The 13,429-nt window shown below is 50.7% G+C and overlaps 7 protein-coding genes across 7 annotated transcripts; 3 read left to right on the forward strand and 4 right to left on the reverse strand.

The window, feature by feature from the left end:
• Window positions 1–167: 167 nt before the first annotated feature.
• Window positions 168–1,153, reverse strand: BDV14DRAFT_177817 (uncharacterized protein). Its single transcript, XM_073769497.1, has 3 exons — window positions 1,059–1,153; window positions 764–1,008; window positions 168–705 (listed from the first exon to the last, which is right to left on the reverse strand). The coding sequence occupies exons 2-3, from the start codon at window positions 985–987 to the stop codon at window positions 684–686; spliced, it is 246 nt and encodes an 81-aa protein (XP_073625678.1). The 5' UTR covers window positions 988–1,008; window positions 1,059–1,153; the 3' UTR covers window positions 168–683.
• Window positions 1,154–1,819: 666 nt separating this feature from the next.
• Window positions 1,820–3,060, reverse strand: BDV14DRAFT_191380 (uncharacterized protein; the record flags this gene model as incomplete). Its single annotated transcript, XM_073771485.1, has 3 exons — window positions 1,820–1,940; window positions 2,017–2,509; window positions 2,559–3,060. The coding sequence occupies 3 exons, from the start codon at window positions 3,058–3,060 to the stop codon at window positions 1,820–1,822; spliced, it is 1,116 nt and encodes a 371-aa protein (XP_073625679.1).
• A 185-nt stretch (window positions 3,061–3,245) lies between these two features.
• On the forward strand, window positions 3,246–5,720 carry BDV14DRAFT_98687 (uncharacterized protein). Its single transcript, XM_073777967.1, has 2 exons — window positions 3,246–3,564; window positions 3,616–5,720. Exons 1-2 carry the CDS (start codon window positions 3,460–3,462, stop codon window positions 5,524–5,526), a joined length of 2,016 nt encoding a protein of 671 aa, XP_073625680.1. The 5' UTR covers window positions 3,246–3,459; the 3' UTR covers window positions 5,527–5,720.
• On the reverse strand, window positions 5,569–6,336 carry BDV14DRAFT_202538 (type 1 glutamine amidotransferase; the record flags this gene model as incomplete). Its single annotated transcript, XM_073774060.1, has 2 exons — window positions 5,569–5,913; window positions 5,971–6,336. 2 exons carry the CDS (start codon window positions 6,334–6,336, stop codon window positions 5,569–5,571), a joined length of 711 nt encoding a protein of 236 aa, XP_073625681.1.
• Window positions 6,337–7,511: 1,175 nt separating this feature from the next.
• On the forward strand, window positions 7,512–8,571 carry BDV14DRAFT_210357 (2,3-diketo-5-methylthio-1-phosphopentane phosphatase). The gene is made up of 3 exons (XM_073775876.1): window positions 7,512–7,562; window positions 7,609–8,354; window positions 8,408–8,571. The coding sequence occupies exons 1-3, from the start codon at window positions 7,526–7,528 to the stop codon at window positions 8,504–8,506; spliced, it is 882 nt and encodes a 293-aa protein (XP_073625682.1). The 5' UTR covers window positions 7,512–7,525; the 3' UTR covers window positions 8,507–8,571.
• A 601-nt stretch (window positions 8,572–9,172) lies between these two features.
• BDV14DRAFT_191382 (putative chromatin structure remodeling complex protein RSC3) lies at window positions 9,173–11,471 on the forward strand (the record flags this gene model as incomplete). Its single annotated transcript, XM_073771486.1, has 4 exons — window positions 9,173–10,166; window positions 10,225–10,648; window positions 10,713–11,004; window positions 11,076–11,471. 4 exons carry the CDS (start codon window positions 9,173–9,175, stop codon window positions 11,469–11,471), a joined length of 2,106 nt encoding a protein of 701 aa, XP_073625683.1.
• Window positions 11,472–11,988: 517 nt separating this feature from the next.
• Window positions 11,989–12,642, reverse strand: BDV14DRAFT_202541 (uncharacterized protein; the record flags this gene model as incomplete). Its single annotated transcript, XM_073774061.1, has 2 exons — window positions 11,989–12,168; window positions 12,235–12,642. 2 exons carry the CDS (start codon window positions 12,640–12,642, stop codon window positions 11,989–11,991), a joined length of 588 nt encoding a protein of 195 aa, XP_073625684.1.
• Window positions 12,643–13,429: the final 787 nt, after the last annotated feature.

Here is a 13,429-nt window from a genome sequence, read left to right on the forward strand (position 1 = left end):
GTCCATTTAGCACACTTCTCGTTACAAGATCTGGACATGAAATCTCCAGTTCGCGGTACCCATTAATGAGAACCGAAAGCGATCAGCTGTCAGGGGTTCCAGGAGACCAATTTCCTGAATGTGTCCATTTAGGACGTTACTTGGGAGCGCGGATGGCTCGTGAAGAGGAGAGTGAGAAATACACGTCTAGAATTGTACACAGCATTCGGAAATCTGAGAAAACCTGAAGTTTGAGGTACTGAAGTAGAATATCTTTAGTCGTTAAGAGGGTATAATACTCATGGGCTGCAATCCGGCGCAACACCAAAGTCAAGTGAGAAGAAAGTAGCTAGTAAAAGCAAAGAGTCAAGCCAAGTCAAAAAATCACAGAGAGTGAGTGCGACAAAGAAGCAAGAAAGCAAGTAGTAAGCAAGTTGGACAGTGAGTGAGTGACAGAGAATATAGCAGAGACAGAGATAGAGATAGAGAGATTGTAGAGAGTGTGTGATCCTCCGAAAATATTCTTTCGAGGGTCGTTTCGTTCGAATGAGTGTGGTAGAGTTCAAGTTCGTTTCGTTTGAGGGTTATTTGGTATAGCGAGATATCGTAGGTATCAATCGCTATAAGTATCGCTTACGACGCCGACAACATCGCATTGAGTTGCGTCGCGTCGCATCGATCAATCAATCATCATTCATGATCATTCAGGCAACAACGCGGTACCAACTATTGAGGAATGCCATGTCAGAAAAGCAAATAAGCAATTGTAGTATTAAAGACTTACGTAGGGTCCAGTCCCTGACCAGCCCAGCGGCCAGCGGGGAAGTTGTACTCTTCTTCCCAGGATTCCTTGGCTGCCATGCAGGGACCCCAAGCGGCCTTGAAGGAGGCAAAGCGCTGCTTGAAGCCGGAGATGGTGAAGACGGAGGAGGTGTAGCTGCGGGCGCTGAGGCCGGCGGTGCTGCCGTGGGAGGAGCCGGGGACGGTGAGGGTGGATGTAGCGTGCATTTTGGTGGGTGTCTGTATAGACTGTTTTTATTAGTATGTGGGTATGGTAGGGTAAGGTAAAGGAAGCTGACCTGTAGCGAACGTATTAAACAATAAAAATAGAATTTGAAAGCGAAGATGAACTCTTGTTGAATCTCTCTGTGTCTTGTCCCTGAACTGAACCAGACCCAAACACCAGGAGATCAAGGCATACTTATAGTTTTGCAATAAAATTTTACTGACTCGCCGAAGTAAATCCAGGAGATCGCCGAATTGACTCAGGTGCGTGGCATCGCCAAGTTCAGCGTGGCCGAGTCCACAGTGGATGCTGCAAGAGTTTGCAACGGGCGCTTCCGGACCAGTCGCATGCAGTTTAGGACTTGATTTGTTATTTGAGCTGAGGAGTGAGTTTGTGAAGAAATTTGCACCCGTGCGTATATGGCAGGTCGAGTCAGGCAGAATTGATGAGTCAGGTACATAATTGTCTACCAAGCCTGATGTTTATTGGTTGATATTATGGAATAGATGAAAGATGATGAGTAAAGCAGTGCACAAGCCATCATATCACCGAGCGATCGCCGGGAAAACGCCCATCGTCATTTGGCAGAGTTTGGCACGGATCTATTTCTGTCGCACCACCGTTGGCTTTCTCGGCGATCGCGCCTTAGAGTTTCAATAGACTTACTAGTTTTGCTCGTGCACTCCCTTCTGATATTTAAGCTTTCTTGACTCGAAGGGTAGACTCAGTCAGGGGAGAAAGAAAATCTGAAGGTCTTGAAGACAGGAAGTGATAAATATGCACCGGTATACGGCAAGCCGAGATGACGACAACGGCTGCATGGGCCAAGTAGCCCTACCTTGGAACGGAACTGTCTAGAGAATTTCTCGGAGCTTCACTTTCAGCGGTGAACCAGGCTGCTGTCAGGCTCTGGACTCTGTCCGAGCTGTCGGGTGCACTTCGGCGATGACTTGCCCTACAGGGACATCATTGCCACTGTTAATGGCCAGCAGATCTAGGTACTCATCGACCCACTCCTTTCATACACTGACCACGATCCGTTTACCAAATTTTGCGGTTGATCTGCGATGTACGCCTCCAAATTACCCCTCACTATCTGCTGAAGCTTCTCCAAAGTAGCGTCTGCGTACCACGCAACGTGAGGGGAAACGGTCAGATTAGGGGGGTGTTTAGAGATCAGTGGAGTTGAGATCGCTGTCGCTGGCTCGAGAGCAAACACATCTGTCGCTGCACTAGCGATCCAGCCTTCGTTTAGCGCTTGGACGAGCGCAGATTCATTCAGGACGCCACCACGGGCAACGTTGACGATCGTCGCATCCCGTCTCATTTGCCTCAACTCTGTCTCTGTGATCATGTCTAGCGACTCAGCGTCCAGGGGGCACCCGAGCATGAGCACGGTGGCGGTTTTGAGGACGGTCTCGAACGCCGTTCTCCCAGGGCGCAGGGAAGTCCCAGCTGTGTGTTTACGTTCGGCGATCAGAACCTTCATCCCCAGACCCCTGCCGATCGCCTCCATGCGTTTTCCTAACCAGGGATTAGACACGCGGAGTGATCAGGGGTTGGCATTTCTTACCTATTCCACCATAGCCGACAATACCCAGCACTTCATGTTCTAGCACTCTCGGGACAAATGGGTATAGATGGAAAGCGCTCTGCGCCCGCGGCCACTCTTTCCCTTCTAGAGTTATATGATGCAGGTCGACAATCTTTCGCTTAGCGGCAAAGTACAAGGCAAAGGCGTGCTCTGCGACTGACGAGGCAGCCCCAGATGGCGAATTACACACTGTGATCTTCCGTTGGCGGCAAGCTTCCATGTCGATGATGTTGGCACCAGCGGCCATCAATGATATCATTTCCAGTCGGGGACACAAGGATATAGTGCGCGCTGACATTGGTGCTCGAGTGGTGATGACAATGGTCGCGTCTTTGGCGCGCTCAATGATCAGGTCCTCGCCGACAGTGTTTTCGTACTCGACACACTCATGAGGAAAGTCGAACTTCGGAACGGGACAGAGATAGGCATCGAGGCAGACGACCTTGTGAGTCCGTTGAGGGTCGGGTGCGATTGAACCCATGGTGACAGAACGTTCGCTTTCAGGCATGTTAGAATGTAAGTTCGAGCAAATCCGCGTCATGGGCTCATAGAGGGGCACGGATACCCTTGATAAGAAATCCATGCCGTCCATTTGACTTCACGAAGTCTTACTTGATTTACTCAGCCCTTTGCCACGGTTCGCATAGCCGTTGGCCGCTTACTCCTAGAGACACCGAGATACCGGCCGCCTGGAGGGCCGAAGTTGGAGTAAGAGAGTCTTGGAAACCTTCAACAGCCAATAAGCGAGGAAAGCCAACTATCGCAGACTGATAAGAAAGGCCCGATCAGAATCGCCGATCAGCTCATATCATGCGACGTCTTCGCAGCTCGGCTGAGCTTCTTTCGCCGGCCGATCTCGGTCCCTCCAACCATCCGCAGCATGTCAGACAACAGCTTCGGAGAGGATAGTACTGTAACCCCAGGAACCGATTTGTCGCATCGGCTTGGTAGGGTATGCAGTCAATGTCGCAAGCAGAAGCAACGAGTAAGGACATATCTCAGGCTGTTTCAACGCAAAAACCTAACAAAATCCCAGTGCGATAGACAACATCCATGTCGCAACTGCTCCCGCCGCAACATCCCTCACCTGTGCACTCCTACAAAAAGGTTAGAGAAGCGCAGACGCCAAATTGGAACGTCGCGTCCAGCATCGACCAATGCGCCGCAATTGACCGACTGTCAGATCGGCAATCTCTGGCCATCGCGTGGAGCTCCCTCATACCATGGCAACTCATATTTTGGACATCAAGCAGCGGCGATCATGATGCAAGTCCCGACCCCGGATCTTCCTGTTGGCCTCAGCACAAGGCAGGCACCTGGGACCGGCGCGACTCGCTCCTTCCGTAATGAGCGCGGCCCTTACGGTCATGTCTGGGAGCTGATGGGGTACCTTCCTCGCCAGAAGTCAGTCGTCGATACGCTCATAGAGCGCTTCTTAACTGAGCTCAACAGAGTCTTTGATGGAGTGCACGAAGAGTCTTTCCGAGCGCACTATGCAGACTTTTGGGACAAGCGGCGGGCATTCGATGATCTGACAAACGTCGATCTCCGATGGTTATCATTGCTATTCATCGTCCTGGCGTTTAGTGAGCTGCTGGACTGTCCTCAACCTTGCTCTATAGAGACCCAGCAAGACCGCGAAGAGTCGTCGCTTCACTTTTACTGGGCTGCGCGAAAATGCGTCGTCATTGCTCCGACATTCTCCGGCGAAAGTGCAGATATTGTTCGCGCTGGCATTCTCATCACGCGCTACCTTATTTACCTGGGTCGGATACCTGAGAGTTGGCTAACAGGCAGCTTTGCTGTTCGCATGGCTCAAGCTCAGGGAATGCATGTCGACGGCGAACGTTGGGGACTGCCTAGGAAGGTACTGGAGACTCGGCGCCGTCTCTGGAGTACACTGCACTATCTTGACCGCACTGTCGCGCTTGCTGTTGGACGTCCCTACAGTGTCAACGACAAGCATTGCGAGAAGATGGAAATCACAAACACCTGGCTTGACGATCTAAGTTCCGAGGAAGTCGATGCGGCTAAGCCTAGACCCCTGGATGATCCAACTCCTGCAACCTATCATGTCTACCAGCAGCAGCTCGCTTCTCTCCTCGGAACCATTTTGGATGACTGCTTTGCACTGGCCCCGTCGACTACACTATACAGGACGTACGAACGAGCAATGGAGCTCGATCGCTCTCTCCTCGACTGGGCTGAGGACCTACCGTCCTACTTCCAGCTCGAGAATCCCGACTGTTCATTCGACATTGAGCGACCCTTCTTACCCTGGCACCGTTTATACTTGCATTCCGCATATCACTTCGCTCGCGTCACGCTCCACCGACCGTATGTGTTGCTTCCCTCCATCACGGGCCAGTTCCGCTACAGTCAGGAAGCCTGCTTTGCATCAGCCTGTGCGCACCTTACTTCGAAACTGTCCTTCCGCCCATCGACCATGGCGGAGCGATTCAAATTCAATACTGCCTCTCATCATTCGCTGAATAGCGCCTTGGTTCTCGCTGTTATGGCCGTTCGTGATCCACAATCTCTACGCACTGCGGGAATTGTGGCTGACCTTCAGGCATACTGCGAGAAGCAGAACGCAGATAGATGGGTGAATGAGTTTCAACTTGCAGAGGTAAAAGTAGTCGAAGTTTGTATCTCGCGCATATTAACATCAAATGCAAGAGGTGGACAAGATAAACGCCAGAATACTGGTTCTCTCAGTGTTCCTCGATCGATGTCGGATCTTCCATCATCCTCACAAGGCACAGAACGTATCAGACACGGACAAATCAATCTCGCTGAGTTTCCTGAATTTCCTGACATGGAGGACCATTTGGTCCAGGCGTATCCGGAACCGAGTACAGGCGATCTCACCGGGTTATCTCAAATTCTAGAGTCCGGCACCTGGGAGGAAATTTTACAGAGGCTTGAAACTGAGATTGTCAATTGACCGACACTATGCCTCTCTAGCCTGTTATTGTGACTGAATGCCTCACTCTCGCACCCAGTCGAGAATTCTCTTCCAGACCCTGAGCCCATCGTCTCTGCCCGCTCCCGACTCGACAATCTGTGCCCGCTCAGCATCACTCTCCCCAGTCACATAATCCGAATCCCGAGATAGCAAAAACCTGGCGAGCTCGTTCGACATCTCGGGGTGGCCCTGAAATGTCAAGACTGTGTTCTTCTCTGATAAGAAGATTTGACCGCCATCCGCTAGCGGAGTAAACCCCGTCGGCGTGACATCAATAACTCGCATATGGAACTCCTGTAGACGAAGAGTATCCGAGCCAAAGAATTCCTTGCCTTGCTCAGTCAGAGGAAATTCGGTTATACCCAACTACCAAGTGTTTAGTATGACTGCTCTGCATTTTACCTCATGGACATAGCAACCTACCTCCGGTCCAGAAGAAAGATAAGACATATTCCCCCCCAACATAGTAGCCAACGTCTGATGCCCCAAACAAATCCCAACCATTTTCCTCCCCTCATAAGTCCCAACCATGCTCTTCAAAAACCCCCTCAGGTTAACCATCCAACTCGACTCGTCACCGGGGATATAGGTCCCGCCTCCAACAACGATAAGATCGTACGCGTTTGGATCGGGATAGACTTGCGCCACGACGGGGTCGTAGAATGTTACGGTTGCGTTGGGGTCAAGGGTTTTGAAGATACTGCTGTAGCCCTGCTTGAAGAGGCGGACGGGCTCGGCTTCGTCTGTGTTTATTATTATCGCTATGCGGAGGGGTGTGATTGGGGCCATGGCGTTTGATTGTTGATTGTTGATCTTGTAGGGGACTTCAGGCTGGATCCTGGGGTCTTTCAGGGGAGTGCTGATTAGTGGTAGGAATATTCATGATTAACGTACCCCGCTTCTGCTCCAACGCGATGGTACAGTGATAAGATTACTGGTATGTTAGACCGGGCTTGATAGTGATACCGCGAGTCTGGGCTCGGCGTGATCGGGGCCGTGCTGGAGGCCCGATCGGACCGTCCCGAGGTATATCCGGTTTGTGTAACCTTGAAGTACTCTAAAGGGAGCTCCTTATTTTTGCAGCTGGATGAGGGGAGTATATCGTGTAGAATGGAGAATAAGAAAGATAAGCAGCAGACAAAAAAACCCTTGCATTGGTCATTGTTGGGTAGGATATATATTTTTCGGCGGTTGTTCACTTCCAACTTCATTTTTCGTCTCCCTTTTGAACAATGGAAAGTTCCTTTGCAACCAGTGAATATGTGATTCATCCTTCCTAGCGCTCTTACAGGATTTTGTGTTGTTATTCCATTGAGTCGCGATCGTGGGAAAGTATGTGGTAGGAATCGAGTCGTTGCTTCTTCCGGCGCGACCGTGAAGCCATTGCTCCCAAGCACAAGTGGTACGCGGCACTTGACGATTATGGCGGAGTTTTCTCACAAAGAAGGAGTAGGAATTGTTCTGATGCAACTGGTTCACATAATATCAAGACCGAGAATGAGATTTCCGGAGTCGCTGTAGTTCTCTGCAAGGGATGTGGTCTAGTCCGACGCCACCCCCAGGATCCCGCCTTGGTTCGCGGCGGCGACGACGACGACGAACCAGTCCGTGCTTTTGTCCCAGTGTCTCGGGCCAACGACTGGGTAAGATCTACGGAGTATAGAGAGTAGGAAGAGTGCCCTTTGCTTCAATTGAGACGTTGGACGATTAAGGCGCTTTATCTGACATCACGATAACTTCCTGTTCCTGTTTCTTGTGCTTAGTAAAGTGATGACGTTGGGAATTGGCAACTGGGTCTGTCTTCGCATTTGGTAGCAAGTTAGCCGGAGGGAAAGGAGGGAAAGGGTCCACGACTCCACGGATTTGGCATCGCAGCCCCAGTTGACCCACGGGTACGTCATTGCCCCCGCGGGTTATTTCACGAAGCGCATTCCTGGCTGTCGCATCGCTATTCATCAATTAGACAAACCACTTCAAAATGTCAGACGCCCCCAGAAAAATCGTTTGCTTTTCCGGTATGTACAGCGATTGAGGGCTCTTGAGCAGAGACTAACCGTTTAGACTTCGATGGCACCATCTTCTACCAGGATACCGGCCACATCCTGTTCGACAACCTAGGATGTGGCGAAGAGCGCCGCCAGAAGCTGGACCAACAGCTCAAGTCCGGCGAGCGTTCGTTCCGCGAAGTCTCAGAGGAAATGTGGGGATCGCTCCGAATACCCTTTGAAGACGGGTTTGAGGTCATGAAGAAGGAACTCGAAATCGACCCAGGGTTTAAGGACTTCCACCAGTTCTGTCTCGACAACGGAATCGATTTCAACGTTATCAGCGCGGGTCTCAGGCCGATCCTGAGCAAGGTGCTGGCCACCTACCTGGGTCCGGACGAGGCTTCGCATATCGACGTCATTTCAAACGATGCGCAGATCAAGAATGATGGTTCGCAATGGAAGCCTGTGTGGCGAGACAGCACAGAGCTCGGCCACGACAAGGCACTTTCCGTAAAGGAGGGTCGTCAACAAGTGGCTGACGAAGGAGAGATTCCTCTTATCGTCTTCATCGGCGATGGTGTATCCGATCTTCCTGCCGCGCGGGAGGCAGATGTCCTCTTTGCCCGAAAGGGATTGCGCCTGGAAGAGTACTGCATCGAAAACAAGATTCCTTATATTCCATTCAACTCCTTCTTCGACATTAGGAAGCAGTTTGAAACAATCATGAAGGAGGACAAGGAACAGACCGGCGGAAAGGGCAAGCCCGCACGATTCAATCCTCGCGCAAACATGTGGCGCAAGGTCTCGAGCAGGCAAGCTGTACGTTCACTGATGCTCATATCACCCGTGAAGCACATGCTAACCCGTACTAGGTACCGAAGTTCGTTGCTGCGACACCCTCGAACGAAGAAAAGATGTTTTTGTGGCCTGACAACTTCTCCGAGATGAAGAATCCTGCCAGTGCCAATTAGAGTATTGTATTCGGCAATAATAGACTGTAAATAGATCAAAATTAGATGATGAACCTGAATGAATGAAAACAACATCAGATATTCCAATTGTAGGGTTGATCGGAGGCCCGAAACTAGTGCTCGTCGAGAGGAGGTATGGTTTTGAAGCAACATACCCTCCTTTTCTACTTCCGCAATACCTGCATCGCACCTGCCTCTGCCCAGTGCGTACGGATGGTCGTCGAAAGGAAGGCGCGACCGTGCGACTGGTCTCTATGAGCTTCCCCGATGGTCCCGGAAAGCCGCAAAATTGGCCGCGTGGATTGGTGGGTTGACAGTACCTTGATTTATTTCATGAAGTCCAGATCAAAGTGCTATCAACCGATCTTTCTGGCACAGGAACGAGGGCTAAGCGAGAGCACTTGCTTCTTCGACAGTGGCCGCTACTAGCGATCCGGAGGTTCCGATGGGCCCCATTTCTAGACGATAAGCCCCCAGCTGTCTTAGTGCCAGACCATTCGGAGTCCAACCGGCCAGAATTCCCAGATGAGGAAAATCAATGTTGGACTCCGATTTCTAGGCCCTAGGGGCCATAGCCCCAGTGTCATCTTCTCAGCTTCAAGAACCATCCTCATGATCTCCTACACGCCTGTATCCTGACTGCCATGGATGGCCTGCACCTCTAGAATGGCAACACCTCGTCGGAACGGACGCCTTCCGTCCTGTGAGCCCTGCCGCAAGTCAAAACTACGATGTGACCACCAAAGTCCGATCTGTGGAAGATGTCTTCGTAACGGCCGCACTGAACGCTGCGTCTACCATCCTGCCCCCCTAACGCAGCCGCGAACGCGACCACTTAGGATCCCCTCGCGGCGACCCAAGAAACAGCGCCCGGACAACCAGGTCGTCTTTCGTCTCGATGGGAAAGTCATAAGTCCGGTAGACAAGCGAGGCACCTTAGTCGACCAGCAGGTCGTGCGATCGATGAGTACGGAGGAGCAGACACTGCAATCCGGTCATCTCGATTTGCTTTCTCCAAAAAGTACATTCCGGGAGTACGAAGGTCTATCGCAGGTTGGAGAGCCTCCTTGCCTCCCTTTGGATGCGGCGCCGGGCGATCGGTCACAGGGCAGATATGGCCCAGACAGAGTCCATTTGGGATCCCAACTCCTGTCCCACTTGCGATATATTCATTGCTATCAGGAAATTATTGAAGTGAAGAATAAGATCTCTCCTGGGTGGTTCCTAGGACCTCCACTGAGCCGTGCCTTGTGCGAGTCCATCAAGAGGATGTATGACTCTGCTGTCCGTGGTTCAAACGACTCGCTTGGACCGTTGACCAACCTGTCGCACCGAATCTTTGGCAATACATCGGAACCTATTGAGACACTTGCAGAGTTGGGCGTCATCGAATACTTTGATATGATTGCAGCCAGATGGGAAACAGTAGGTCTTCTGTTTGCTCTATTAGGGACCGCGTTGTTCTACATAGCCGATAACAACCCGATTTTCACACATCGAAACCCATCGGGGATTCGAAAGGATGAGCTGAGCAGACTTTGCACTGCCATTTGTGGAATATGCTGTCAGTTTTGCAGCGCTGCTGGGACAACAACCGATGCTTTTTGTTGGTTTACCACCCAGCACCTCGTGCTCTTGACGGCCATTTTTGGTGACAACGGTATGCTCTATGGCGGGCTGGTATGAGCTTTAATGGCTAATGGATAATATAATTACAGACTACAGAGTATGGCAGAAGCTGGGCGACTTGTCAACCATAGTGTACGCGTTGGGCCTGCACCAACCTAAGGAAGACCCTGACGAGAGTTCTCCGTTCTGGTTACCCGAAATTAGGAAGCGAACCATGGCATGTGCATACGCAATTGATAAACAATTGGCGACATCGCTGGGGCGGCCACCTCGCATAAGCTCGCGATACTGCCACCTGCCTCTACCATTAGACATTACGTATGATGATATACTAGCCAAGACCACGAACGAAAACCAGCAAAACCTGAAGACTGATGCAGAAGGTTGGAATACAGAAGGGAAATTTACTGTTGGAGTCAAAATCCGGGTCGCCTTGCTGGCAAGCATGCTGCAAGAGAACATCTTGGAACTGTCTTTCTGTCCTGATATCCAGAGCCTCTCCGCCCATGTTGAGTTAGTACCCATTTGCTGCCAAGTTTCGACTTCTTGTTTCACGACTGACTTGGAACCGCAACAGCATGCTAATGGAGAAGCCACACAACATGCAGCGAAGCCTTCCCTCATTTTTGCGTTGGTCTCCTGAGAACGGCACAGTGCACACGAGTCCGTCAGCCCAGAATGAGGGCCCCGCATTTACTCATCTCGAGTTCACGCATCAGGAATTCTTGCTGCATAGAATACCGTTGAAGCGCCTTAACATTACTACTACAGGTCTCATTAACAGTTCTCTGGGAGTACTTGGTACTCTGGTCGACCTTATTAACATGCGGACCGTGTCTGGGGAAGAGGTGGTCTCAACGTCGAAGGATGTAAGTTTCAGCCACTGGCCATGGACCTTGTGTTGAATAATCCAGGTCTCTCACTAACCCTGACTCCGTAGTTATGTCAAATGGGTTTACCCGCTGCAGGTATCATAGCGTCACAGCTGCTTTCCGAACGCTCCACGCAGCAATCGAGGGGAATCCATTATCCACCATTACCAGCCAACTTTCGCTCGGTGGCGATTCAAAAGCTGAGTATTCTTGTCTCGCATTTGATATCGCTAGTGCGGCCCCAGGACGGCAATTTCGATATTGCGCAGAAGGGGGCTAAACACATTCGTTCAGTACTCGACCAAATCTTGTCGACTGACGAGTCCCAAGAAAGGTTACACAGCGCGGAATCTGACATGCATCAAGATTGGGATGGGGAGTGCAATTTTATGAACGAGGCTGACTTTATAGCCTGGTGTGACAGCATACATTGGCCGCAGGACTCACTTTTAGACTTTGCATGATGGTCGGATGACGTGTCCAGAAGTCTTCAACAGATCGAGATGCACTCTTTCATAGAATACTAGTCCTAGAAACCCAGAACATTGTGCTCAAGCCACTATAGGATTTGAACTGATAAGAGCCTTGCCAAACATACAATCTAACGTCAGTCTGGAACGTCCTTTTATGACACTATGGCCAGCTAGCGTACTGTGGCTATGGTAACAAAACGAAGTGGCAGCCAGGGCCTGAGAACGAATTCATGAAACCACGCTTAGTCTAACTATAGCTGCAGCATATGTTTGTAATAGGAACCGAGGAAGAATCAAAGGAAAACGATCTCTGTGTTGAACAGTGATGTTTCTTACACTAAAAACTACCATCGACAATAGTTCTTCCGCACTGATCTTAGTACACCAGAAGTCGAATCCCAGAAGCAAGAACCCAATACCCGACCCCTGCAGTAGGTTCCAAATCAATCCGTCTGCCTGATGAATGATAGACTCACTCCGCGACGGCCTATGCAGGCTTCGCTAACATCTACTCATCATCGCCATCCCAGAACCGAACGAAGCACAAGGAGAAAGCTCCGACATGATACGCCTCTGTCTCCTCAGCAGCGAGGTCGAAGAAGTTATCCTGGACGTTATCCAGGTACCAGAGCGGTCCAGCCGAGTACTCTCCATCCGGAGACTGAACAACAAGGAGGTCTGGCGGAATCTATATTTTGCGCTCATGTCAGTACATGTGTACCTTGGTGCTGGTGCTGAAGGAACTGGTACATACCCCATCATCATTCTCCCCAACATAATTCCAAACAGGGACGGCCTCAGGATCTCCGCCCTCAACAGCACTATCAGTGCCAATGAAGGTGTTCTGCACCGTCTCATTATAATATACATCCAACCAGGTATCATTGTTCCCGTTCTGCTGAATCGTAATGGTGCCGTTCCCGTGTGAAACGTACGAGCCGCAGTAGTTCCAGGAGAACTGTCCGTCGCTGGTTAGGCATCCGGCGGGTGGGACGAGGGTTTGGCATGGTGGGTACTCTGCCCAGGTGGTTTCGTTTTGCTCGTAGACGAAGATCACGCCGACGCCGTAGTCTATGAAGGAGCTGTTTTCCTGTGCCAGGACTAGGGTTTTGGGGATGGCCACGAGGGCTGCGATAAGGATGGATAACGTGGAGTATATCATGGTGATCGACTCGATTCTTTTGAATGGAAAGCTGTAGTCAATTGGGGTTTTCCTGATCTCTGGGACGAAATGGAGAGAGCGTCTATGAAGTTATATATAATTTCCCCGCGTCTGGAAAAAGCAAGTTCTGTACAACGGCACGGAGTACAAACTCGCTCCCATGGGGCATCACAGGGTTACATTACCTGGTACGTGAACTCCTATGAGGTTTAAGGCTCGTGCAGATCTGATTGTAAAGCGAATCCGCAGTCGGGCCTCGTGAACTCATGTGAGATTATCTGGCTCAAGCGAGGTACATGGATACATGCATGTAAGATGGACTGCATATGGCCTGCCTGTCAAGATACAGCGTTTGGTTTTCGCCAAGCCGTTGAGACGACTAAGATAGAGCCAGTAACAAAGCCATTCAGTGGGATTAGCAAGGTGGCGAATGATGTATGGGGCTCAGACATCGGGTCATTCTGGTCATCAGGATTCGCCCCTCGTATCGTGATGCACTCCAACACTCAGCTTACCCCCATGTTCATCTCGATTTCAACCCACTTGCGGGCGAAATGGATATGTGGTTTTCGATCTTACCAGGGTATAATGGTATCTCTCCTGCGCGTATCCCTTTATTATGAGAGAATTTCGGTCCTGACTGGTGGCAGAGGTGTATACAAGGGTGATGCAGGGAGGTAGGATGAGATCAGCCGAGTGCAAGGTTTAACGTGTCCCTGTACATCTGAGCCCAATCACCTTCTGCCAGGCTTGGTCTAAATACGGACATTGCAGGTAAGGCTGGGGC

The sequence above is a fragment of the Aspergillus stella-maris genome, assembly GCF_047715825.1.
Source record: "Aspergillus stella-maris strain CBS 113639 unplaced genomic scaffold BDV14scaffold_48, whole genome shotgun sequence".
NCBI classification, from domain to species: domain Eukaryota; kingdom Fungi; phylum Ascomycota; class Eurotiomycetes; order Eurotiales; family Aspergillaceae; genus Aspergillus; species Aspergillus stella-maris.

Bases quoted from the DNA above. Each gene is read 5' to 3' on its own strand.
- BDV14DRAFT_98687 (XM_073777967.1), top strand. From the start codon at position 3,460: ATGTCAGACAACAGCTTCGGAGAGGATAGTACTGTAACCCCAGGAACC. The intron at 3,565-3,615 runs GTAAGGACATAT...ACAAAATCCCAG, and splicing joins GTCGCAAGCAGAAGCAACGA to TGCGATAGACAACATCCATG.
- BDV14DRAFT_210357 (XM_073775876.1), top strand. From the start codon at position 7,526: ATGTCAGACGCCCCCAGAAAAATCGTTTGCTTTTCCG. The intron at 7,563-7,608 runs GTATGTACAGCG...CTAACCGTTTAG, and splicing joins AAAAATCGTTTGCTTTTCCG to ACTTCGATGGCACCATCTTC. The intron at 8,355-8,407 runs GTACGTTCACTG...AACCCGTACTAG, and splicing joins AGGTCTCGAGCAGGCAAGCT to GTACCGAAGTTCGTTGCTGC.
- BDV14DRAFT_177817 (XM_073769497.1), bottom strand. From the start codon at position 987: ATGCACGCTACATCCACCCTCACCGTCCCCGGCTCCTCCCACGGCAGC. The intron at 706-763 runs GTAAGTCTTTAA...ATTCCTCAATAG, and splicing joins GGTCAGGGACTGGACCCTAC to TTGGTACCGCGTTGTTGCCT.